The 27,411-nt window shown below is 41.9% G+C and overlaps 1 protein-coding gene and 1 long non-coding RNA gene across 4 annotated transcripts in view; one reads left to right on the forward strand and one right to left on the reverse strand.

Moving 5' to 3' along the window:
• Positions 1–7,224, reverse strand: part of LOC106823998 (uncharacterized) — a 41,009-nt gene extending 33,785 nt beyond the window's left edge. The window contains exons 1-2 of the long non-coding RNA XR_001396279.3: positions 7,158–7,224; positions 3,453–3,551 (exon numbers count right to left, since the gene is read on the reverse strand). This is a non-coding gene — a long non-coding RNA (uncharacterized lncRNA). The remainder of the gene's footprint in view (positions 1–3,452; positions 3,552–7,157) is intronic.
• Positions 7,225–7,334: 110 nt separating this feature from the next.
• Positions 7,335–27,411, forward strand: part of POC5 (POC5 centriolar protein) — a 33,409-nt gene continuing 13,332 nt past the window's right edge. The window contains exons 1-6 of one of the 3 annotated variants that reach the window (XM_014830065.3): positions 7,335–7,494; positions 11,510–11,602; positions 19,464–19,605; positions 21,577–21,660; positions 23,991–24,196; positions 25,626–25,802. In XM_014830065.3, coding sequence (XP_014685551.2) covers positions 11,522–11,602; positions 19,464–19,605; positions 21,577–21,660; positions 23,991–24,196; positions 25,626–25,802 — 690 coding nt within the window. In that variant the 5' untranslated portion in view covers positions 7,335–7,494; positions 11,510–11,521. Of the gene's footprint in view, positions 7,495–11,509; positions 11,603–19,463; positions 19,606–20,758; positions 20,826–21,573; positions 21,661–23,990; positions 24,197–25,625; positions 25,803–27,411 lie in introns of those variants that run through there. The other 2 variants (XM_014830064.3, XM_070517925.1) reach the window with 2 other exon arrangements.

A 27,411-nucleotide genomic window follows, 5' to 3' on the forward strand; every position in this document is an offset into this window, starting at 1 on the left:
CACCCTCCATGAGTAGGATGAATTAGGACCTGGTGAGACAGCAGAGGAGGTGAGAAGCTGAGCAACAGCAGGGCGGATGTGCTGGGGGCTGGCTATGCTGCAGGCAGCTGAAAAGAACAAGGACAGAGGGACCAGGATGAAGAGAGAATGAGACTTCCAAGGTGGATAGCTGTCAGGACAGGGCTCCACTGTCTTCAGTCTGGAAAAGTGTCTTTTGGGCTTAGCAGGGAAATGGACTTCAACCCCCAGAGAACCAGCTATGAAGATTCAAGTGTCAAGGGTAGAGTCACAGAGATGTCTGGTTGTGACAGGGTGGAGAAGGCTGAGCATAGAGCCAAAAAGAATGCTGCTCACAACTAGGATCAGGATCTGGATTGGCCTACGGCAAAGTGTGGACCCAGGACCAGAGCATTAGTACCATCTGGGAACTTGTCTGAAATGCAAATTTTTGGACCCCACCCCAAGCCTATTTAATCAGAAGCTGAGGGTGGAGCCCAGCAACCTGTGTTTTCATAAGCCATTCAGGTGATTTCAACACAGGCTAGGGTACTTAGGAGACCCAAGGGATGGGTGGGGGTGGGGATATATAGTGGAGATTAATATCAGATTTAAGATAGGCTCCAATTAGTAAACAATATGATGGAGCCCTGATCTGGGAATCTCAATCTCCTTTTATCTGTCCCCTCACAGATTCTGTGACACATGAAGACACATACAGAGGTTATATATAATGAGGCTGGTATTTCAACTCATGCAATGTCTTGTGTAAGACTGGCAAGAACAGATGCTCACAAGGGGTTGGGAGCATGGCAGCCCAAGATAGTATCTTAGAGCGGGGAACACAGATCTGTTTCACACTAATCTTGCCATGTTTACTCCTCTCCTGCCATCCCCCATCAATGCCCAAGGCATTCAACACGTTTTTCGAGTAGCCTTCTCTGAGTAAACATCCTATCCCCACTCCCACTATATCATCCTTTTTCTTTTTCATCAGCATTCAAGATAAATACACAATAAAATCTTTCTTATTCAGTGCTATTTCTCTTCTTTATTAAATATACTAGCATTGCAACACTATTGTTCTCTACTTTTTTTTTTTATTGCTTGTGAACATTTCAGCCCTATTATAGACTTATAATTGAGTGGACACAGTTATAACATTTTCATTTTTCTGTAGAAAAATGCATTTCAACTTAGAGACAATAAATTTGCAATTGAACTTGGAATGTGTTCACAGATGGGAGGTAGGTTGATTGGCAGGACCTCTCACACACAAACTGAACAGAAAAAAATCTATTCAAATAGATGCGAGATCAAGAATCGAGGATACGAAACAAGGTCTACATTTCAAATCTGCTTTCAAATGCTGGATCTAGCTTCTCTTTCCTTCCCTCCATTAAAAAAAAAAGAGGGAAGAAAAAAAGGAACGAGGGAGGGAGGGAGGGAGGGTAGAGCCATAATTTAGAATTGCATAGATTCTCCTCACAGAGCTGAATTACCCTGATCTGCAAACTCGACCTCAGAAGCCGTAAAGACCCGAGAATACAGCATCTGTGTGGTACTCAAAACATCAGTGGGACTCAGCGACATCATTCTCTGAAAAACTAATTAATCCTGCCTCTCACAGCTAGTCCTAGATGGTTTTATCAGAAGGAAATGCTAAGGGAAAGGAAGTTTTGATTTGGCTAGAGGACGCTTGCAGAGAGGTTCAGGGGAGAGTCTTTACAATTAGGAAGAATAGAAGGCTGACGATGAAGGCTAAGAAATGAATTCCCTTTCGCAGCAAAAGGGCCAGGGAGTGTGTGCAAAAAAATGCAACTGTGTGATCCAGGGATTCAAAACTTTCTGAACAAGCTCTCATGCCACTGCAGATGTCAGCCCCTGCATAGCACTGCAGCGCTGCCTCATCTGTAGACCGCGTGCCCATGACGCCTGCCACCACCCTGTGTCTCTGCTTATTGACAGTCTTTCTCCTCTGCTCTGCCTCAGTTAAATGTGTCCAGAATCCCTCTTTTTGGCTCTCAGTGCATGGAGGGATTCTAAATAGACTGTGCAGTCCAGCTACAGAAGTTCCATTTGGGGCACGCATTGTGAGCCACTTGTCCAAAAATAATCTATCATGTTCTTTGCATACCTTCCTGCTGGAACTCAGATTTACCATCAAGTCATTTTTCTGACTTAGAAAAAACAGAGCATTGTTTCCAGGAGGCCAGTGTTCAGGGTTCACAGGGAGGGGAGACCCCGGAGCCTTGTGCCTCCTCGTCTGTGGAGATGAAATTACTACGTCAGCCACTTGTAACCTGGAGAAACAAAGTCCAGCCTTAGAGGATGTGACAAAGGCAGGGACATTGGAAGTGAGGAGTAGATGGGATGAAAAAGAAGGGAAGAAAATCTGTGAGTCTAGCAGTCTGGTGGAAAAATTGCCATGGGTCTGGTTGTAATGAATCAAGCCCTGAGGGAAAATCATGGTGGGCTCTGACCCTGAGATCTCTCCTCACCTCCACCCCTATACTTCTCCTCTGGACTTCAAGGAAAGCAAATACAGTTCTCTCTAGATCTAATTTTTTCCTTCATAAAATGAAAGTGATGGACTAAATTATGGTTGCTACCCCAGGACAAGAGTCATCAGTGTTAAAGATTCCTAGGGTGAGGAATGTCCTCCTATAGTCCTAGCTGAACAAATAATAAGGTAAGGAGATAGAAGGCCTTTGAGATGAGTCAAGGATGACCTTAAAGAGAAAGAGCTTTCAAGTCAGGCCCCTGACCAGGTCTAGGAAAAATAACATGGGTTTCAACTCTTTCCACCAATAATAATAATCAAGAGATGCTCCCAACAGGTATCTAGAGCCATCTTAGCTTCATGCCTGCATCTTGGAGAAGGTTTAACACCAGATCTTATGAATTCAAACTCTATGTTCACTCTGCCTCTTTTTTAAAAAGTTGCAAAATACATACATTGCTTCCCAACAACTTTATATATCCATCTATATAGACCTTGAAGTGATTATTAGAGTGATGGCTGAAACAGATTGACCCAAAAATACAGTGACTTAAAGGAAAAAAAGAAACAATTTGTTTTCATATATTACAGAACTGGCAAAGGAGTTCTATTCCATATGATCATTCAGCCCAACACAGTGGGAAGGAGAAGACTGAGAAAAACCATGCCTAAAGTCTTAAATCCCAGTTCAAGGAGCGCTACATTTCGCTACCACCAAAATCCCATTGCCTCACTGAACTGCAAGGTAGACTAGGAAATGTAATCCAACTAGGCAGCCACAGCTTCAGAGGGAATCAGTTTGGATGACTGATAGATAGATTTCAATTGATAGATAGACAGGTAGATAGACTGATAGACTTAGGTTCAGGTTCAGATTTAGATTTGGTAGTTTCTATTATTTTCTCAACTTTAAAAAGATGAAGCTTAGGCTCATAAAGGATACAAAGCTTACCTAAGTTGTACACCTAGTACATGGTAAATTGGAAGACTCCAGCACAGATCTTCTGAGTTTAGGAAAGCTTTGAACGCCATGCAATACCACGGAAGGTTTCTGAGGGAGAAGTTATGCAATCCAATGTTATTTGAAGAAGATAATTTATCAGCAATGTGAAGAGTGAATTATAGAAAGAAATGAAGACATGCAACTAGAGAAACAGCCCAAATCAAATTCAACAACAGCTTAACCTAAAACAGTAGGATTTGAAGAAGAAGCTGGATATTGGAGCAGAGGTTCAGAATTTAGGGCGGGTGGAAAGGCCTCCTTATTGTCAAACTCCACACTGTAACCACTCTGCTAGCATTTCCTGGAGCCTCTCCTGGTTTTCCTCCCACTCCTCCAGCCCCTCCTTCTCAGTCTCCTTTGTTGGTTCCTCCATCGCTACTCAATCTCTAAACATTAGGGGACCCCAGGGTTCAGTTCTGAACTCTCTTCTCTAGTCAGTTTACTCTCTCTGCCCAGGTTGTCTCATCTAGTTCCTTAGCTTTAAATTGTATCTTCTCAGTTACCTCTTACCACAACAAATCTACATAACAAACCACCCCCAATCTACCCCAATTTATTTAGCTCATGACTCCGCAGGTTGGCTGGGTGTCTCTGCTGTTCTTGATTGGACTTACACACCTGTCTGGGTGTCACCTGGCTACAGACTGATCTAGGATGGCCTCAGCTGGGATGACCAGGCAACTCAAGTCTACTACATATGTCTTTCATCTTCCAACAGGCTAGTCCAGGCATGTTCCCATGGTGATAACAGAGGGCAAGAGCAAGCCAAGCCAATCACACAAGCACCTTTAAAGCCTCTGCCTCTGTCATGTTTGTTAACATCCCCTTGGCCACTAATGAGAGGGCACGGCAAAGCACACTGACACAGGGAGGGCTGAAGAATTGGAGCCATTTTTGGAATCCTCCACAATATTTATATACAAAGCCTCCCTGATTATGTATCTGGGCCCTGACCTCTTTTCTGAGCTCCACACATGTATGTCTAATGGCCCAATGGACCATCCACTTGGATGTCTCCAGCATTTCAAACAGCATATTTAAAATCGAACTTTTGATCTTTCCTTTCAAAACCTGCTCCTCTTCCAGTGTTTGCTCTCCTTCTCAGTAAATGATCTGCCGTCCACCCAGTTGCTCAAGCCACATGCCTGAAACCAGGCCTTCTTGACACTTCTCTCCTTCATCTCAAATATAATCCATGAGGTCCTATCAGCTCTCCCTCCAAAATACATCTCAAATCTGCCGTCTTCTCTCCTTCTCCCTTGTCACCTCCTTAGTTCAAGTTTGTTTTCATCTCTCTTCTGAACATCTAAAAACGTCCCACCGAACTTTAAATAAACTCTCAAGCACTTAACATAGTCAGGCTCCCACCTCCATCTGCACCCTCATTCTGTGCCCCTCTGCCCCTCACTGAGATTACTGGCTTTTATCCAGATTCAAGAGGCGCTTTCTTATCTCAAAGCCTTAGGCATTTTATTAGTTTCCTAGGGATGCTGTAACAAATTATCCCAAACTGCATGACTTAAAACAACAGAAATCTATTTATTCACAGTTCCGGAGGCCAGAAGCCCAAAATCAGGGCATCAGTAGGGCCATGCTCTCTTTGAAAGCTCTAGGGGAACATCTTTCCTGGCCTCCTCTAGCTTCCGGTGGTTGCCAGCAATCCTCAATGTCCCTTAGCTTAAAGATGCATCACTGCAATCTCCGTTTCTGTCTTCCCCCCGTATCTCTTTCTGTGTCTCAATTTCCCTCTCCTATAACACCAGTTATTGGATTAAAACACATCCTAATCCAGCATGACCTCATTTTAACCTGATTACGTTTGCAAGAACCCTATCTCCAAATAAGGTCACGTTCACAGGTACTGGGGGTTAGGACTTGAACACAGCTTTTTTGGAGGACACCATCCAACCAATAACAGCCATGCTGTTCCCAACAGAACATACTGAGTGATAAGAACATGGACTCTGGAGCCTAGACTGCCTCAGTTTGAATACTAGCTCTTATTAGCTGTATGATCCTAGGCAAGCCACATAACTCTCTGGGTTTCAGTTTTCATATCCATAAAACAAGGATGGAAATGTCATCTACATCAGAGGTAATCTCAGAATTGAATGAGTTAATGAGTACAGTGCCCATAACATAGTAAGCACTATATGTGGGTTCATTAGATAAAGTAAGTTCTTTACCCATTCATCCTTCAGGTCTCAGCTTAAATGTATTTTCTCAGAAAGTCATTTCTTGATTTCTGCTCACTTTAAACATAATTCATAATTATTTACTCATTTGTATTGGATTTTTGTTGTGTGATGTCTGTTTTTTCCCATTAGATTCTAAATTCCAGGAGGGCAGACTGTGTCTGTTTTGTTCACCACTCTATCCCCAGCAGCAACAAAAGGTTTTGTGTATGATGAATGTTAGATAAATATTTGTTGAATGAATGAATAATTATAAAGGGTTCAAGCTGGCAACTTAATCATTATGAGTTTGTGGAGGCTTCGTTCTCTTTCCTTCTCTCCGTCTCTCTCTCTCTCTCAGAAACTTGGGGAAAGAATCAGTTCTAAATTCCTAACAACCAGACCAGGTTTGGGCTCTTTCTCTCTGTAGCTTCACAGAAGAATGGAGATGGCTTACCCTATGGTTTTTACGAAAATCTGGCCCCCAAAAGGGAGAGGAGAAACATGGAGCCAAGTGGCAGGAGGGCACAGGGATAGTGCATCAGTAACAACTACAGTGTATGGGGTGACCACATGGCTATTCAATTAAAAAACAGATATTTGAACTAGCTATGAATTTGTATCTATGAGCAGGAATCTGTCCTTTATAATAAGCATGGGAACAAGCATAGCTTATGCCAAAGAAACTGTTGGCATTACTTCACTGTTTGTATAAGTAGAAGTCTGGCTCTGCCAATAGGTAAGTAGGTCAACCCAGGATATGCCATCGCTATCTACGGGAAAAGAAACGGGCATCTTCACCTCCAGGTAACACAGGGAGCCTGAAAACTCACCCAGATCTCACGACTTGTTTTCCAGATTGGGGGAATCCCTTTGCCACTTGGATCCTAATGTACCTCTAGCCTTTATCTGTTGCCAGTACAAGTTGAAAGACTAGTATCTTGGATATGTTTATGTGATAAGTATTTTAGATATAGCAAGTCATTTAATCTCCCTACAGCCCTTTTATGTGGGTAACATATTCCAAGGTGACAGCAAGTAGGTAGTAGAGCCGGGATATACTCATGATGATTCTAATTAGGTCGATACTCACTTCGCCAGAAGGGCCTGACTTTCAGCCCGACACATTTGACCTCAGTAGTAAAAACCCTCACTAGTAAAACATTAGTCCAGCAGTTTCTTAAAGCGTGGTCCGCAGATCGCTGCATCAGAATCACTGGCTGTGTTTGTTAAATATTCGGATTCCCCGGCCCTGCCAAAGACGGAAGGAATCAGCAGAGACAGATCAGGAACCCGCGCTTTTAAAAAGCACTCCTAGTGACTCTGTTGCAGGACACCTGCGGCCGCAGACGATTCCTACGCACGAGGACCACACGCACAAACTCTGGGCACTACCGAAAGACAAGAGCACACAGCACAGGAACACTCCAGGCCTGCTCGGCGGCGTCTAAGCAAACCCGCGCCCACAGCTGGCTCTTACCCTGCAACCGCAGAGCCGCACTGAGCACGCGCTCCCGACGCTGGGCGGGGCTCCCTGAGGCCCCGCCCTCTCAGAGCCTGCCGGCGCCGGGGGCGGGGCTCTGTTTACGTCACTTAATTCCGGCTTCTCTGCGCCGGGTCCAAGGCCCCGCCCCCTGGCTCGAACCAATCAAACGTCAGGTTGCTGAAGCTCGGGACCAATGCGCAGGGCCGTCCTTAGCTCCTCGCTGCGGTTTGAAACTGTCAGGTGGCTGCTAAGGTAGCCGCTGCCCTCGCCCTTACGTGAGCGGCGGGCGACGAGGAGACGCCGGGGGACGTGTCCCGGCTTGGAGAGCGCGGTGGGTGGCGGCGCCCCGGTGGAGTGGGCTTTAAAGCGCCGCAGCTCCGGGGCTCGTAGGGCCGGGCCGGGGCGTCTTCCCGGGACGCGGGCCCCTGAGCTGTTGTGCGGGCGCGGGGCCGGGAGGTTCCCCCCGGGCGTCCGGGAGGAGGGAGAGGCGTGCCTGGAGTGTGTTGGGTGACTGTCGCCGTCGGTTCTGGCCTTTTAAAACGCAGGGGGGAAGTAACCATGGCTAGCGCTTTATTGTTTTCAAGTAAGACTTTGATTGAAACGGGTGGGTAGGACGGTGATCGGAGAGAACTTCTACGCCTTTGCTTACTCGCAGCTGCTTTCCCCTCTCTTTTGGTCCCGTCGTGGGGCGGGCTGGCGATCCCTCCTGGCCTGTCCCACCTAGCCTGTCCCCTCCTGGCCTGTGCCTCCCGTCCTGTCCCACTTGGCCTGTCCCCTCCTGTCCTGTCCCACCTGGCCTGCCCCTGCTGGCCTGCACCTCCTGGCCTGTCCCCTCCTGGGCATCCCTCTTGGCCTGTCCCCTCCTGGCCTGCCCCTCCTGGCCTGTCCCCTCCTGGCCTGCCCCTGGGGCGGTGAAGGCGCAGGACGTCCCCGGCTCCCCTCGCCCGCTAGTTCATTCTGTCTCTCCCTCCTGCGTGCCCATTGATTTCGGGGACCTCTCTTTCCCTGCAGCCAGGTAGTTACCAAGACATGATTTGATTTCCCTGGCAACAGAGAAGCACTCAGAACTTTTATCTCGTGGTTTCTGGTCTCTTGGGTTAGAGAATACTGTACTGAAGAGTTAGTGAGCTGATGTACATCCACCACCCGTCAAAGCAGGCTTCATTTTTCTCCTTCGTTTCTGAACCCAGAAACAGGAGGGAAAATGCTGCTGTTGTACAATTTCACACAAACTGTCATACCTTGTTGGCATCAAAGCGGGCAGATGGAAGATGTATGGCATATTTTCCAAAAATGTACAATATTGTACAATTAGTACAAGTACAGACTGTTTGGTGTCTGCAGTATCTGTATTCAGAAACTCGTTTATGAGGTCTGACCATACTTTTCAGCTCATTTGTATTTTGAGTAATAAGCACCACCCCGCCCCCCTCCTACTGCCTACCCAGTCTGCAAACATCCTAAAGGAGTAGGTGAATGAAAATAGAAATGGACCAGTTACCACAGTGGTGCATTTGAAGTCCGTGAAGCAGCCATTCCTTGCTGCAGATGTATGTGCTTTTCTTATCCTCCCTAATTGGCTTAACTAAAGACAGTCATGCTGAGATTTGCTTATCGTGTGTACACGCAGCAGTACGCATTGAATAAAGTTGAAGTATCCTTTCCATAAGCTAGCCCCAACCTATGTTTCTGTTCTGATACTGCACTTTTCCCTGTGTCTGCCCTTTCTACTTCAATTTCCACATCTCTCGTTTATTTTTCAGCCCACTGTGATTGAGACCTGCTCCACTTTCCACTGAAATTGTTCAGGCAAATGTCATAGCAACTTCCCAATTGCCAAATTCAGGGGACTCTGTTTAGTTCTCATCTTCCATCGGCATGTGGCTCGACTGCTCCCTTCTCCTAGCTTTCCTGATGCTGTTCTTTTCGCTAGTTCTGCCATCTGACTTCCTTTTCTGTATTCCTTGCTGGCTCTTTTCTTCCCCTTTATATATCATTGGTTCTGGTTCTAACCCTCTTCTCACTGTGGTAGTGGTCCTTAACTTTATTAGTGTTGTAGTCCCCTCTGAACACATATTGGAAGCTAAGGATCCTCTTCCTAGAAAAATACACGTGCATTTATTCTAAAAATGTTACACATAGTTTGGGTATATGGACCTCAGAATAAGAATCTTTCTTACACTCCTTTTGTAAGTGATCTTATCCGCTCCCTTTTTTCAGCATTTCCCATTATGCTGATTCCTCAAACTATGGTTCCACCCAAAAGCTCCAATACAGGGCTGTCTCACTGCTTAACCCAGGAGACACCATTCACATTGTAGCCATTGTGAATGGCAGTCCTTGGAGTGGTGCACAGCTTGATGTGTGTGTCCATGCACTACGTACCTGCAGCTTCACCTCCAGGCCTCACAGGCTCCTCACACCCAAATCGTCTGATGTTGAACCCATTGTCCTTCCTCCCAACCTGCTCATCTTCCTACATTCCTTGCCATGGTGAGTGGCACTATCGTCCATCTCATCACCCAGGGTGGAAATCTGGAAGCCATCAACAGTTCCTCCCTTTAACCTCTTAACTGATTATTGATCATAATCTCTTATTTCTGCTGCCAGAACACAACTGTCTCAGTCATACCATCCATCCACTTCGCAGTGCTGCCCCCTGCATTCAGGTCCTCACTTCTCTCCTGCATTACTGCCAGAGGGAACGTTCATCTCTCGGGCTGCTGCAGTTGGCTCTCAATTGATAGCTCTTGGGGATCCCACTTCTCTAATCCATCCTGAAAGCTTCCAGAGTGATCTTTCTAAAAGGCAAACCTGATCATGTTGTCACTTGGTTAAGACATTTTAATAACTTCTCTAGAATAAGACCAAACTTTTTTTTTTTTAACACTTAGAGGCATATAGTTTTATTTATAACAGCATTATTGAGAATAGCCAAAACTGAAAACAATTCAAATATGCATGAAAAAATAGGCTGGATGAATAAATTACAGTATGTTAATGCAGTGGAATACCTAACAGCAAAACAAAAACAAGCAAGCCTGCAGCTACACACAGCAACAACATAGACGAGCTTTGCAAACATACTGTTGGGCAAAGGAAGTTAGGCATAAAGTAATGCACGATTTCTAAAGGTAAAAACAGGCAAAACATTTTCTAGTGTTAGATGTCAAGGTAATGGTGATCTTAGCCATGGAGGATGGAGGCAGCGTTTGGGACGCGGCATGAGAAGGCCTTCTGGGGCTGGTAATGTTATATTTTTTGACCTGGGTGGTTATGTGGATGTCACACTGTCACACTGTTTACATGACATGACCATGATCTTCCATGATCTGGCTGCTCCTGATTCGCCTGTTTCATCCTTAGCCAGGCCTTGCTTTGCGCCTTTTGCTTCAACCTGACACACTACTTATGTTCCTGACGTGCGTGTCTGTGCTTCTGTCTCTGCTTGTGCTGCTCTGCTCTCTGGCATAGCCTCAGATCCTTTATCTGCCTTCCAGGTCTCAGCACCCAGGTCATCTTCTCTACTAAAACTTTCTCCAGCTCCATTCCCACTTCTTCACACCCTTGTGATCCCAACCCATGAAAATGGCTACTCCTACCTCCCTGCTTTGTACCTCTGTTGTTTTAGGGTCTAACGGTACTTTTTCACCGGTCATTTATATTATATACGTGTCTGGCCCTCTCTACAGACTGTAGGGTCCTGGAGGACAAGGACTTCTTCATCTTACAGTTCTCCCCAATGTCTTACATGTAACTGGTGTTCAGATGGTTTGAATAGTCATGACTTGTCTTTTAAATAATTTATTTACTTGTTACTAAAAGTGCTTTTAATTTTTTTTTTTTTGGCTAAAACTTTCAACAATTTTTCTATGCACGTATTAGAATCTCTTGTTCTCTATAGGCTTGCTTTTCTTAGACTAATACTCCCCAAAGGTAAGTTTCCCAAGCTGGGAATTTGCACAGATTGTTCCTTCCCTCTTGGTTCAGTATCTACAGGAAAGTGCCCAGCACCCAGCTTGGCACACACTGTTGAAGAACAAAGATCACAATCTGTTATTCTGAACAAGCCCCATTGCAGATTTTCCTGAGGAGCCTCCACTTTTCTTTAACCTTCTGTGTTTTTTTCTCATCTCCTTCACTACCTTACAAACTCACTGATGGTGCGGATTGAGTCTTAACTCTTTCTTCTTGCCCAGTGATTTCATCTGTGGATGCTCAGTGTGTTGAGTGATTGTTGTTTCCAGGTTAGGATGTGGTTACACTTATGTGTATATCTAGAAAACATTTTATTTTCCTATAAATATCAAGGAAAAAAACCTAAAGTTGCTTCTACTCTTTTATAGTGTTTGTGCAGAATGTCATCAGATGAGAAAGGCTCACTTCCAGTTGTGCCAAATGACCCCGACCCAGGCAGTTCTGTTTCTTCAGATCTTCAGGTAGGAAGACATGTCTAAGTTTGTTGTGACTTGTGTGTTTTAAACAAGTGATAATATGAGAGAAAATGAAGAGTACATTTTTCATTCACTCAAGCCATTTACATTAATATTTATAATGTGTATGTAATATATATCAACTTATCGTAATATCAAACTTTAGGAATCATTTTAAAAACCTTGGGAAATACCTTACATTGTTTTAACCTTTCAGAAAATAATCGTGAACTCTTCAAACACTCTTGTACAAAGGCTTCAAGCAACACAATGAAAGGAGAAGCTGAAAATCTCAGGAAACTCTTTTTCTTGAAAAGAGTTGTAGCTATCCCTTCGTAGCCATCTCTTATGAATGTTGCTTTCACTTTAATGCAAATTAGTACAATATCAAAACCTCCAAAGTTCTGGGGCCCCAGATGCCCTAGTGTTCTGCTCAAGGTTCTAGTGCCTGTTGCCACAACATTCGGCACATTCTGCTGCCCAGGACCTGGACAGTGACAGATAAATTGACTATAGAAGGTGTAGTTTTTACATGAACTGTTTTAAATCTGTTTTATTTATAAGTTTTTGTCATCACAAATATGGATTCAGATTTCTAGAGTAGATTTTAATTGAGAAAATACTGACGTGGTATATCTTGAGTTTTATAGTTATATCACTTAAGAGGGAAAAAGTTGGACGTGATGTTTATGCCTAAGTAGAGTAACTTGTTATTGGCACTGTATATGAGAAAAGCTTTAGGAAAATATTTTATGAAACGGATGTGTTCCTTTAATTGAAATTACAGATTTAGAAATTGGGAAGCTATTGGAAAAATATCTGTGAAGATTTGCTAGGATAAAAGTACAGTCATGCGTTGCTTAGCGACGGGGATACATTCTGAGAAATGCGTTTGTAGGCGATTTTGTCGTTGTGTGACCATGATAGAATGTACTCTCACAAACCTAAATGGTACAGCCTACTACACACCTAGGCTGTATGGTACTAATCTTATGGGCCCACTGGCATGTATACAGTCTGTCATTGACTGAAACCTGTTGGACAGCACATGACTGTAGTCTGGAATTGTGGCAGAGATGTTTCATCCTGGTCTTCCCTTTGGATGGTACCTCTCCCGCTTAGAGCTCTTTTTAGGTGACAGTGCTTTCCTACACCCTTCATCTCTGCCTTGTCCAATCTTCCTCATGAGAGAACTGATCAACTCATTTATACTTATGATACTGTGATTTATAGGAAGAAATACATATTTGGTCTTCATCCCTGTTTCTGGCACATAGCTCCTAAAACTATTGGAATTGTCCAAGTGATAAGAGTGATAAAAGGTCTTGTTAAGTTAATAAGGTGACTTTTGGACCTAAGGATGGGGGCTGGCTGTCAGAGGAGCCAACCCCGTGAATGGAGGGTTGGAACTTTCAGTCTCACCCCTGACCTCTGAGGAGGGGAGGGGCTGGAGATTGAGTTCAATCACCAGTGGCCAATGACTTATCAATTGTGTCTATGTAATTGGGCCTCCATAAAAACCCAAAGTGAGAGTTCAAAGAACTTCTAGGTTAGTGACCGTGTGGAGGTGCTGGGCGAGTGGTGTGCTAGGAGAGGGCGTGGAAGCTCCATGCCCCTTCCCCATGCCTTGCCCTGTGCATCTCTTCCAGCTGGCTGTTCCTGAGTTAGATCCTTTTATAATTAAGTGATGATCTAGTAAACACAATGTTTCTCTTAGTTCTGTGTCCTGCTCTAGCAAATAATCAGCCCAAGGAGAGGGGGTCGTGGGAACCTCCGATTTATAGCCAGTCAGTCAGAAGCACAGGTGACAACTTGGACTTGCACTTGGCATCTGGAGTTGGAAGCGGGGTCAGTCCTGTGGGACTGAGCCCTTGACCTGTGGGATCTGATGCTGTCTCCGGTGAATAGTGTCAGAATTGAGTTGGACTGTAGGACGCCCAGCCAGTGTCTGAGAATTGCTTGTTGATTGTGGGGGGAAAAAACCCACACAGTGTAATTTTGGGGTCTAGAACCCTTTAATACTAGATTGTAAACATCCTATAAGACCTCAAGTTTTCGTTTTGTCAGGAGACAAAGCTTTACATCAGAAGAATAAATCTTTCAAGTAGAATTTAAGAGGGAGGGGTAAGAATCTTCTAGACATGCCAGAAATCATTTTGTCTTATTGGTTCCTTGTTTAGAGTGTCAGTCCAACAGAGATTCTGTTTATTAGTGACCCTCAATTTACCACCCTACTGTTTCTTGACTACAGTTGAAAACCTGCCCATATTACATTACTGGAAACGTTTCATAATATAAATACCGCAAATAATATATACTTTTACATATACAGTAAATATGTAAAACTAAACATTTGATACAAAAGCCCCTCATAAATCAATGTTCCTCTTAAGGGAGTTTTCATTACTGTCTCAGTTATGTGAATGCTCCATAAAACTGTCGATTATAAATGCTGAAGGATGGGCAGCATCCATGGTGCCTTTCACTGATAACTTCCTCTCAGCACAACTCCAAACTGTCGGCCAGTTGCCCTGGCCTCCCTTGCTATGTATGGGTTCAGCTATGTTTTACGATCACATCAGCCCAGCTATTGGGGGTGAGGGTGCAAAATTGCAAGTTTTTGTTTCTATTCTAGGATCTTGTTTGCCTTAAGACAGGCTGTCTTTGACAGTTAAATAAGACAATATTACTTATTTTGATCATTAACTAAAAATCACCCATTTGAGGGCCGGCCTGGTGGTATAGTGGTTAAGTTTCCACACTCCACTTTGGTGGCCAGGGGTTCACGGGTTCGGATCCTGGGCGCAGAACTAGCACTGCTCGTCAAGCCACGCTATGGCAGCATCCCACATAAAATAGAGGAAGATTGGCAACAGATGTTAGCTCAGGGCCAATCTTCCTCACTCCCCCCCCAAAAAAAAAGGCCCTTTTGGCCTATATCTACATATATGAAACTAAAATCATTGTTTAAATAACTGATTTTTAAAATCTTTCCTTAAAATGTATATATATGTACATTGTATACTAGTATTATATACCTAGTTATCACCCCTTTAACTCATAGTAATTGTTGTGGGAACTTTGAAATATATATTCGCATCTTTTTTCCTTTTCAGAAGTCAGACTAGGGAAGCTACAGTAAAACCGCTGACCTCTACTTCCCCTCCATTCCTACAGGGACACTTTATTTCTGTGGTACTAACTGAGCCAAGCTGACTTGGCTAACTATAGTTGTAATTGCCACCAGAGGAGAAGCGAAGGAGGATAAAGTTGCTAAAGAGTTGATTGACCTCAAAATACAAATAAAAGATAGCCACTATATTAGTCTTCTGCTGTCATAACAAAATACCTTAGACGGGGTGGCTTAATCAACAGAAATTTATTTTCTTTCAGTTCTGGATGTGAGAAGTACCAGATCAAGGTCTGACAGGGTTGGTGTCTGGTGAGCACTCTCTTCCTGCCTTGCAGATGGCCACCTTCTCGTGGCCTTTCCTCAGTGCACGTGCGCAGGGCGAGAGCGAGCGCACTCTCCGTTGTCTCTTCTTATAAGGATACTAATCCTGTTGGATCATGGCCCTAATCTTATGACCTCATTTAACCTTTTCATTTAATCACTTCCTTAGAGGCCCAATCTCCAAATACAGCCACACTGGGGGTTAGGGCTTCAACATAGGAATTTTGGGGGAACACAAACATTCAGTCCATAACAGCCACACTCTTACATGTTCTGTGCCAAAATCAAGTTTGCTTTGGCTCTTTGGGAAGTATAAGAGGGTGATGTTTTGACTGCTTTAGCAGGAACCAAATAAGAGTGGTTTAAGTGAGTGACAAAGTTTTTTTTCTGTCTCATAAAAATCTGAGTTGGTACATAGTCTTGTGGCCATCTGAGGACCCAGTCTCTTCTCTGTTGCTCTGCCATGCCCTAGGGTGCTGACCATGATTGCATTGTCAGGTTTTGGCTTACTGCCACCTCTAGCCCATGGGAGGAGCTGACTAGGAAACAAGCAGCTTCCTTTTTAAGGACTTGTACACATCATTTCCATTCAGATCCCATAGACCAGGTCTCTTGGCCGCACCTGCTGCAAGGGAGGCTGAGAAATGTCGCTGGGTGGCCATTTGCCCCGGTCAAACCCTGGAGTTTTATTAACTTAAAGAAATAAAGGAAATAGATGCTGCTGGACTCTTAGCCGTCTCTACCATAGGTAGTTATTGTACTTGAAATTGTATACATTTTGCTAGTTAGCTTATTAGGACTGACTCATACATTCAGGTTTATAGGAACCAGTGAAATATCTTGTGTATGGCCTCAATTTATCAGACTATTTGGGAATTTCCTTTTATTGTAAAAACTGGAAAACTGATATGGTTCAGGAAGTGTATTTTTAAAATTAAAACATATTTAAATCTCTTTAAAGAATTACAGTCATTTTTGTCAACATAAAAATTAAATGTATCTCTGATATTCTAAATGATTTTTTTCTAATAAGAGCCTTCTACCTCAGTGGTAACCATTATGTGAAATACTAACTTTTATTTTCTATCAGGAAATGTAAGTTTAAAACCCAGACATGTTTATTGTTGTGAAGGGTACATCACTGACAAAGGAGTTGCCTGTAGCAACATGAAAGGGAGTCTGATGATTGAGCTGTCTAAAGGTTCTCTCTGTGGAATATCTCTCTGTGTTTCTCTTCTGTCATTAGCCTTAATATGTGTAAAAGTCTGTATTTGCTATAACTAACATTTACAGTATATAAGTAATCTATGTTAAACATATGAAGGTTGAAACTGAAACCAAGTCACTCTTTTACATTTAATTATGCTAAAGACAAGCAGTTTTCAAAGATCTACAATCATAAACCCTTTTTTCAAACAATTTTACTTCAAATTCCAGTATAAAAAGATTAAAGCAGTACTATGTTGTGTAAATTTATTTCATAAATTCAAATTTGTGACATTTACTTCTCACAAAGGCAGTTAGCAAAAAGGATGAAGCCGCCTTGATAAACGTGCATGTGCAGTTGGGGGGTGATGGAAGAGCAGTGCAGGTATTTATAAGGCTAGATGTCCAATTTGCTTCTGTATTTTGCTTGGATTACATAATATCAGGAAAATTCTGATTCTCAACATAAGTAGTTGAAAATGGTAGCTTTTTAATAGCATATCTTATCTTCAGTTTAAGTGACCCAAAGCATAAAAAAGAATAGATAGAAAATTTTTGATTCACTGTTGAATCACCAACAAAATCAATCGCATTTTCAAACTCTTTATCATAGATGTAAAATTCACACAAGATGCTCTCAAAAGACTCAAACGTAGAATAAGTGCTAAAACTCTGTGTACTATGATAAGCAGGTGACATAGCACAAAGTCGTTTGCTATTGCACAGCTCATCACTCTTGTGTCCTAAGGAGGTACTGGCCCCAGCAGATGTGCATGAGTTTGAGTGGTTTGTAGTTTATGTGGCCCACATGTGTTATAGTTGTCTGCTCACTTGTACAGTTTATATGAGCAGATGTGTACAGGTGTGAACTTAAAACAAAAAATAAACTTGTGCAGAGCTACATCCCTCCAATCTATGACATGGTTATAAAAATTTGACATATGTACATCGATAGCAGGAACAGTTTTATTCCAACCAACACAAAATTTAAGAGAATGACATCAGCATCATGGCAGAGTGAGCTTATCACTTAGACTTTCCCCACTAAGATGCAATGGAAAGGACATTCATAAACCAACAGAGGACATTCACATAACACAATAGACATCTGAGAGACCCACACAGCCATACATCTGAAGGTGCAGGAGCTGGACCCTTGGGAGGAAGTAGAAGGAGGTAAGGGGATCTCATCTCCCTCCCCAACAGCAATCTAGGGCACAGAACTGCACGTGGCTCTGTGAGATGAGTGGGGACAGGCAGCTCTCTTCAGGAACACCTTCACTCTCCAAGCTGCCTCCCAGCCATGGGAAAGCCCCACACAGAGGAGGCCAAGGAATTGCAGGGGTGTCTTCATCAAGCCAGCTCCCCAGGAGATCAGCTAGCAAGAGCATAGCGGGAACGCCCCCGGGATTGCACACATGAAACAATGCGCCCCTCCACACACCCCGCACACCAGCTCGGCCAGAGCAAGGGATCCCCACCAGAGCTCATGCACATACATTTGTAAAGCAGCAGCAGGGAGTGGGCAATAGCAGATGTGCTGTGTCACCATAGATTCCAAAGGACAGGCACAGACACCAGGGATCATGGTGGGCTCAAATACATAGTTCATTCCCCCCTGCCCCCACCATGGTGGCAGGTGGAATCTGTGACCAGATACTTCCACCATGTGAAGGCATAAATCCATGCCACGAAATAGTATGAAAATGTGTTTTAATACTCCAGACCAGAAGGAAAAATGACAAGCACCTAGAAATCAATCCTGAAGGCACAGCAATTTACAATCTAAAAGACAGAGAATTCAAAATAGCCATCATAAAAAAACTCAATGAGTTACAAGAAAATTCAGGAATGCAGTTCAATGAAATTAGGAACAAAATTAATGAATGGAGGGAATTCTTTACAAAAGAGATTGAAACTAAAGAAAAACCCATCAGAAATGTTGGAGATGAAAAACACAATGAATGAGATAAAGAAAAATCTGGAGTCCCTAAATAACAGAGCTGATATTATGGAGGACAGAATTAGCAGCTTTGAGGACAGAAATATAGAAATGCTTCAGATGGAAGAGGAGAGACAACTAAGACCAAAAAGAAATGAAGAAATTCTCTGAGAAATATCCAACTCAGTAGGAAATGCAACATAAGGATCATGGGTATTCCAGAGGGAGAAGAGAAGGAGAAAGGAACAGAGAGCTTGTTCAAAGAAATAATAGCTGAGAACTTCCCAAACCTTAGAAAAGAGCTAGATTTACAAGTAAAAGAAGCTAACAGAACTGCCAATTATATCAATGTAAAAAGGCCTTCTCCAAGGCATATTTAGTAAAACTGGCAAAAAATGACAGGGAAAAAATATTAAGGGCAGCAATGCAGAAGAAAATAACATACAAAGGAACCCCTATCAGGCTTTCAACGGATTTCTCAGCAGAAACCTTGCAGGCTAGAGGAGAGTGGAACGATATGTTCAAAATTCTGAAAGACAAAAACTTTCAGCCAAGAATACTCTATCCAGTGAAACTATCCGTCAGATATTATGGAGAAATAAAAACTTCCCCAGATAAACAAAAGCTGAGGGAGTTCATTACCACAAGATCCCCCCCCCCAACCCCCGCTACAAGAAATGACCAAGAAGGCCCTCGTATCTGAAAAAAGAAAAGGGTTTACAAAGCCTTGAGCTTTATCTTTAATGTTATAATTGTTTGCTAACCTGTCCTGATAGAGAGCTGCAATTTTCTCATTTTGTCTGCCTGTTTATCTACCTTTCACCCCTAGGCCTGCCTGTTGTGCAGTCTTTGAACCACAGTACAGAAGCTCAGAGCAGGGGCTGGTGTCTCTGCCCGCCTGCAGGCAGCTGCCCGTGGAGGGAGGGCTCTTCTGTGCCGCAGGTGCTGGTTGGCTTTAGGGAGCGACTCTGGGTGATCTTTGTGTTACCTTTGTTAAGTCCACATGCTGAAGGAATCTGATACCAAGGCACCACCCTAGAAGAGATTGGGGTTGGATTTTTTTTTAAGAATTTTACTTACCACAACAGAGTAAGTAAATGATGATGAATGAAAAACATAAATCACAAGTCCGCATCCCCACTACCTGGGAACACTGCTGTGAGAACTGAAGTGGAGGACATCTTTGGCTCTGTCTCTGTGGTTCTTTTGCCTGAGTGCTCATTGTGACAGTGATGTAATACATGTTTATTATTGGCTTCTCGTAGGAGGAGTATGAAGAACTGCTTCGCTATGCTATAGTGACTCCAAATATTGAATCAAGTGTTTCACAGCCGTCTCATTCTAAGGGAGAAGTGGTGCCAGATGGTAGAATTCCTCCTGTAATTGATGATATTCTCGATAATCAAGGTTATGTATATTTTTCAAGATATCTCTTAATTTAAGATGTTATTGAGCTTATCAATTCTGTTGACTTATGATTGTGGAAATCTTCTCCAGTGATTCTTTCCAGTCAATGGTGTGTATTGCTATCATCTGGGGGGAGTTTTTACATTTTATTTTGTTTATTCTTGGCTCTTATATGACAGCTGAATTTTTATTTGAACTTAGTTTGACTATTACTTTTATGAAAAGTGATAAAGCAATCTTGTAGCAACAGCATGTCTCTTAGTGGAGTTGTACCTCTGTACTTGTTCCAGTGGTTATCTGCCAGGATTATCTTGGAAATGAAATGCCAAAGCCCCCAGATGAAAGATGGCCCATGGGTAGTCCTTAGAACCCCGTAACTTTATGAACCATGTGCTCGGCCTTTGGCAGTGGTATTTATATGGGCGTGGAGGACCATTGGGATGATCACCACAAAGGTGAATCCATCTTTGGACCATTTCAGTGACAGAATTGAGAACTAATACAAACCGGGATGTATGTTGATAGATGAGTGAAAAGTGGAGAAAGGAGGATAAAGCTCCTTTTACCTGTTTGTTCCTTATTCAGTAAAGTATAAGATCTCAAACAGCTCACTCTAAATAAGTATTCTTTCAAAGGACACAGAAAGCCCTCCTAAAATAGGCAATTATTAATGATAGGCATAACTCCAAGGATTCCTCCTTGAAGGCCCATGACAAAGCCTACTCAGAGTGAGCAAGCTCCTGGGTTTCTGGTAAGCCATAGTCCTAGTGTCTGTGGTCCCTCTCCCTCTGTAGACATGGAGTTTTCATTGCTCCTCAATGTTCAGCCTGCTGCACTGGATCGACAAATAGGACCAGAACCTTAAAATATGTATATTTATTCTACCACTGAAATATTCCCTCACTGAGTATTTTCTACCCAAATTTTATTGATCTTCAAGAGATATGACCCTTGGATTTATTTGTTCTACATCAGTGATCTTGACCATGTTTTGATTACACCAGTACATCAACATGCAGTTCCTGCTGAGCAAACCCAGAGTGCTGCCTGCCCTCTTACAAGTGTAGTCAGGCCGTGAGTGTGTTAGCCCTCCACCCCTGCCCTGAAGGTGGTCCCTGACAGCTTGCTTCCTTTTCCCTTGGCTACAGTACTGCTGTACTGTTGTTCCCACTGACTCCGCACCAGAATTCCTTCCTGGCCCCACCTTTCCAGCCTTCAAGGTAACCACTTGGGATCTAAGACCCCTGCTCTTTTCTAACATGTAAGGTATTTATTTGTTTATGTTCTGCCTTTTCCAAAAAGGATTTGAGATCTAAGCCTACAATATGCAGTGAATTTAGATATCTTGATTCACATGTAGGCTTGGTTAGAATGGACCATGTAAATTTATCATCACATTCTCTTTATTCTTGGGGTTGCCATTGCTTAGGATGAGTAGGGTGTGTCGAAGTTGGCAAAGTAAGTATAAGCCTCTGACACACCATTCTTGTGAGGTCTTTCCTAGTTTCCTTTTCACCACCATATATTGACTAAAGTTCCTGAGGTGAAAGTAGGGAAGTCCCTGTTTTGGGGGAACCAGTGTCACTTTAGTTTGACTGCAGCTAATGAAAGGCATCAGACCCCTGGAAATATCCAAAGGTGTGAGATAGCATAGTGTTGTCTAAGTTCTGATGTCGTTCGTCCACTTCTTCTGTTAGTGTGAACTGAACGCTGTAGTGGACTGAATTCTCTTTCATCCGTATTTGTTGAGTGAAATTGAGCTTGCTAATGAGACGATAAGCCCTTTTCTAGTCTCAGATTTTTTTCTTGCTTCTCGTTCTTCATCTTAGTTTTCCTGTGTCCCCAGCATGTTGTTTTTGCTTGCTCTAAACTCTTACTTGTGTACTGCTACTTCTTTGAATTAGGAATGTATGATTAGGCATTTAAGAGGAGTTTGGTTTAATTCATAAAAAATTTCTTTCTTTTCAGCAGGAAATAGCTCTGTAGTAAGAGAAACGAGGATGGAAGTTGGAAAAGGATGTGACTTCAATATATCAAGTCATTCAAAAACAGATGGTATGACTTTACCTTAGCTTGTTTTTATTCAAAGTCTAAGATGTTACTGAGCTTATTCAGGCTGTTGGCTTCTGATGGCGAGCATCTCCTCCAGGGGTTCTTCTTGGTCAGTGGCGTGGATCACTGTCACCTGGGGACTTTTCACACCTTCTTGTTATTCTTGGCTCTTATATGACAGCTGGAGTTTTATTTGAACTTTCTTTGACTATTATAAAAAGTCAAAGTTAAAACAACACTGTAGCAAATGCATGTCTCTTAGTGGAGTCGCGCCTCTGTACCTGTTCCAGTGGTTGTATGCCAAGATGACCTTCAAAACGAGATGCCCAAGCCTAGCATTTTGCAGTCTGATGAGCATTGTCTATGTAGTAAGAGGAATAATTTCAGCATATTACTTATTGGCAATATTTAAAATGCTATTGTTTCTAATTTATTAAGAATATTTAAAATAGTACAATTAAGACTAATACAAATTAATGTATTGTAGTGTGTAGCATCCTTAAAACTGCTAGGTTAGAGAGCAAATATTTTAAAAGATTTAATGGGATGTCAGATAATTTGGCCAATTTAAATTTTTTCATAAAACAATGCCTTGTTTCCCAACTTTCAGGCATTTGTGTACCAACTTAATGGTTTTTGTCCTATCTTTAATACTACCTGTTCTATCAAGGAAAATTTCTACCTGTCATTACTGATTATAGCATAAAATTAATATACACTTATTACAAATAGAAAGCAATGGTAAAAATAAATGCAGTTATTTTTGTATTTTATATGTAAAATATAAAGTTATATATATATATAAAGTGTATTTATATATAATTTAAATGAAGTTATTAAATTTTGGTTAAATGCTGTTGGTGGTGGTGTGTTCTGCTTTCCTTGTTGAAAGGAGAGATTACCAAGGGTTACAGTTCTTGAAAGCACGCTAGCCCCAGACTGGAACTTCTTTGACGTGGAACGCCTTTCTTACTGTGTGATTCTCTGTCATTTAGTGTGCTGGCCATTTCAGCCACCACGTAAGACCTGCCACTCTCCTTTAGCTTCCTCCCTTGTAAATGAAAATCTTGGGCAGTGTAGTTTCTGAAGGGCCTTCCAAGTTTTCAGTGATATGATTCTATTTTTTTAAGGTGAATGTATATTTTTAAAAAATATAGAGCCTATTGCTTTTCCATGAGTGTAGGTCTAGTTGGTAAAATCTATAAAAGAGAATAATATTCGTGTACTTTGTCATTCTGCCTTATTCTTTGGGTTCTTTGACCATCTTCAGAACGTGGAGATAGTGTTTCATAGTGTGAGCAGCCTGAGCAGTTTGTTGATAGATTTGTTATGCAAAATACATATATTTGAGAATGATTTTCCCTTTTGCAAAGAATTCTTAAAAGATCTACTTTCAAGTAACAAGTCCTATAGTAGATTTATCTTTGATTCATTCAGTGAGGAAGAGAGGAAAGCCCTTCAATCTTGGTTATCAGGACACTTGTAACAAAAGTGAGACACATGACAAATGATGATTTATAGTCTCTATTCCAACATACATGTCATAAAATAGTAACTCTTCCTATTTTGTACTTTTTAAAGATAGATCCCAGTTCTCTTTCTGGCCGTGGGTCTCCCCCATCCCCTTTCCCACCCATCTTCGCGTCCCCAGGCACAGGGGCAGGGCTGGGAGTTAGGTATATGTGTACACACGTAGAGAGAGAGGTATATATTTCTCACCGAGGTGTTCAAGGCTAACAGGGTGCCTTACAACTGAGTATCTGAGAAACTAAATTGCTGATCTCTTCCTACTTATAGTATTGCTTTTTAGCAGTGTTAAAACTCCTCCCCGTGTTTTACATAAGGTAATAGTGACCTATATACAACCATCTGACCTTGGTCAATTACTTAACTGTTTATGAACCTCAGTTTCCTTAACAGTAAAATGGAGAGGATAATAGCTGTTTCTTAGGGTAGCATGGATTATAAGAGCTAATCTGTATGAAGTTTTTATTACAGGAACATAGAAAGCACCTAGTAAATGTTGATATGATGAAGTGGGTGTTAATACTTTCAGCTCAGGCTGGACCTGGCTGCACAGAGCATTGTTATTTGGGATAGAGGTCATTTGTGGGAGGAGAGAGGTGTGGGAGTCATCTCATGCTGGTCAGTCCTACATCAGTGACAATATTGAAATGAAAAATAGCCAGATTAAGTACACTGAAAGGTCATTTCTCTGCATTTTTCTCAGCCTCCATAGGTAGCTGATATCTTCTAGCCTTCTAATATGACTCCTTACTGATTTGGGTTCTTTTCAATTTGGTTTGACCGCTGCTGCTTTTCTTTTATTGTAGGATTGTCACCAGTGTCATCACCAAGGAAGCCTTCTCACCCGGTCATGGATTTTTTCAGTTCTAATCTTTTAGGCGATTCTTCCTCACCACGGTCTATTTCTAGTCCTGCAGATGTCCATGAAATAGTTGTGAGCGATTTTCTTATTTCAGATGAAAATCTCGAGAAGATGGAAAATGTACTTGATCTTTGGAGTTCAGGTCTTAAGGTATTACGGTTGTTCAGTTACACTTGTTTAATATGTAGTGTAACAGTTTTGCTCTCGATTCCACCATTTATTCTTCTTTTCTTTTAATTAAAAGGTTAAAAAACACAAAAATCTTTGGTTTCCCAAGATCAGTCCAGCATCTTAAATCTGTGCTTCTCCTTCTTTAATGTCCGTACGAATCGCCTGGGGGTCCTGTTAACTTGCGGCTCCTTAGTCAGTTGTTTGGGCCAGGGTCCGAGGTGCTGCACTTGCAACAAGCTCCCAGGTGATGCTACTGGTTCAGAGACACACTTTAAATAGCAAGACTTTAAATAGTTGCTGGAACAGCTCTGCGTCTTCCACTGAATTTCTCAGGTGTTTTGAAAGGCTCGGCGTGTGTGAGTGAGACACCTGTTGACCCTTTACAATGTCACAGCTGTGACAAATGGAAATGTCTCCTTTTATATGAAACTTAAGAGCCAATTTTAATAACGTGTATTCATTTTATAGGCACTCTAACAGCAACCACAATATATACCTGATAAATTTATAAAAATTGATTTTTAGTTTGGTGATATTAGTGACCTCTAAGTAAAACAAAGAATTATGGATATGGCAAGTTTTTTGCTATTTAAAGAAATAATGGAGAAAATGAAAGTTTTTCTCAAACATAGTTTGAGAAGACTAAGCTCAATATTCACATACATGGAGAAATTATGGTCATGAGATTTCTGTGACATTTATATTTCTCTGTTATTTGGAATCTTAAATTCTAGAAGTAATCTTTTAGTATAATTTCTGTCATTTTCTCCCCATGACCAGGCTTCATATTCTAATCATGGCATGAGTTCGTTGGAGTGGTGTCCCACCAGCCATTTAAATTCTAACTGTATTGTTGTCCGATTTTTTTTTATACCACGATTATTTGGTCCTTTTATTTATACCAGGCAGTAGGGTAAAGCGGGATCAGACATGGCAGTTGGTTGTCAGGTGACGGCTATGAGAGGGGTTTGGGGGAAGAAAGCATCGGCTCCCATGTGTCCCAGTGTCCCCTCTGTCTGTATGGCTCCCAGTCCTGTGGTGCAGCCGAGGCCTTAGCCCTGCATTTCTTTTTTCCCTGATCCATCTTAAGATGGCCATTTATGTCCTTGAATAAACAAAGGACCTGTTTATTGGTAGATGAGACCTGAATTTTTTTTTAATGACAACAAGATTACATACAAAGTAACTTAAAATAGGAAACAATCCATGTCCTTAGTACCGTCAGTGAGCCCGAAGAGCCATGACTGTCCAACTGCAGACGTTTTCATTAGTGTGTTCTGAGTTTTTGAATAGCTGTTATGTTGATTGCTTCTTCTGTTTTTTTCTGTAATGTTTCTTAATTTAGTGTAATTTTTGGAAGCAGTATTAAGGAACAAACTACTTAATTGTCAGTATACTTATCTTTCAGACAAACATCCTATCTGAACTAAGTAAATGGAGACTTAATTTCATTGACTGGCACCGAATGGAAATGAAAAAAGAGAAAGAAAAACATGCAGCACATTTGAAACAACTGTGCAGCCAGATCAACAGCTTGAGGGAGCTGCAGAAGGCTTATGAAGTCTCCATTGGGAGAAAAGACGAGGTCTTCTTCATTCGCTTTCCTTTTAACTGAGAGTCAGTAAATGTCTTGCTAGGTGATAAATGCCAGGAACTAATGATTATTTAGGTCATAACAAGATGTAAAGGAAAAATCTCTTCAGAAACTGGTAGAAAAACAGATGCATAGAAATAAGATTTATTCTTCCTATAAAGCATGCCAGGTTCATGTCATTTTATCTTTGCCGTCAGCTTTGGTGTTCTTGAAGTTTTAACAGTGCGTGCTAAGTATGGAACTCTAGTTTTTTCTTCCTAATTTTTTCTTTTCTTCCTAACTGCCCTTAAGAGAGTCAGGAGACCAGCCCCATGGCGTAGTGGCTGAGTTCACACGCTCTGCTTCAGCAGTCTGGGGTTCACAGGTTCAGATCCCGGGCGCAAACCTGCACACCACTCATCAAGCCATGCTATGGCGGTGTTCCACATACAAAATAGAGGAAGATTGGCACAGATGTTAGCTCAGTGACAATCTTCCTCAAACAAAAAGAAGAAGATTGTCAACAGATGTTACCTAAGGGCCATTCTTCCTCATCAAAAAAAGAAAGAGAGAGAACATCAGGGAGCCAGCATTACCCACATTTTAAACTATCCTTTTAGGGGTTATTTACGTATCTCACATTCTGTTTGTGATATGTCTTTCTTCACTTTATTGATAAACACAGAGAGCACCTTTTATTTCACTTTCTGTTAGCCTCTTAAGAACTTGGGAGTAACGTTCAAGTCTGTGCTAATTTGTGCCTCCCGACAGCACCCTGAACAAAGCAGATGGGCAGCCAGGAGGATAGTGGCTTTCAGAGCAGAGGGACTCAGAGCAGACACCTCAGCTCCTCGTCTGCAGACACTGCTCACCGCTTTCATGAACTAGATAAAGATGATGTTTTTAAAAGTATACACTTCTTTTGGTGTTGCAGTGTGGAATATAAAATTGAACATTTTACATGGTTTACTTTTTTGAAACAATAGATATTAATGTCAGCCATTTTCTCTATTACCCTCAAAACAGTCCTAAGGTTTTTAAATACTTTAAATTTAATTTTTTTATTTCAAAGTGTCACACAGAAAAAGAGTGTACACCTCTGTCCAGTTTTTGAACACGAATAAACTGTACAGCAATGTGCCACCCTGCAGCTTAAGAAATAGAATGTACCAGTCTCTGAGAATGGGTGCCCTTTTCCACTTTTGAATTTATTTAACGAAGGACCAGAATAAATGTCTCAGTAAATGTGCCCAATTTACTAAGTCTCTTTTTGATGTGGCCGTTTTAGATAGATATTTCAGTTAGTCACTTCTTTCTAAGAGAGAATATTATCTTAGGATTTAAAAGCTTTCGTAGATTCTTTTTTAAAAAAGAGCAAGAATAATATCACTGAGGAAGTACACCAAAGTATAACCATTGTTTTCTTTTACGAGTTTGTTGAATCCAGAAAATCATTAAACAGTTGTTGAGAAACTTCTAATCAAGGTGCTAGAAGTATTGAGGGACTAGAAAGACATTTAACACCTGGTCCCTGCCCTCAAGTCTAGTAAATAAAGACTTTCTGTATGTGTGGGAAAACTTTCAAATGTGTAGTTGTTTGTCTTGAATTAAATGTCAATGA

The sequence above is a fragment of the Equus asinus genome, chromosome 9, assembly GCF_041296235.1.
Source record: "Equus asinus isolate D_3611 breed Donkey chromosome 9, EquAss-T2T_v2, whole genome shotgun sequence".
Lineage (NCBI taxonomy): Eukaryota > Metazoa > Chordata > Mammalia > Perissodactyla > Equidae > Equus > Equus asinus.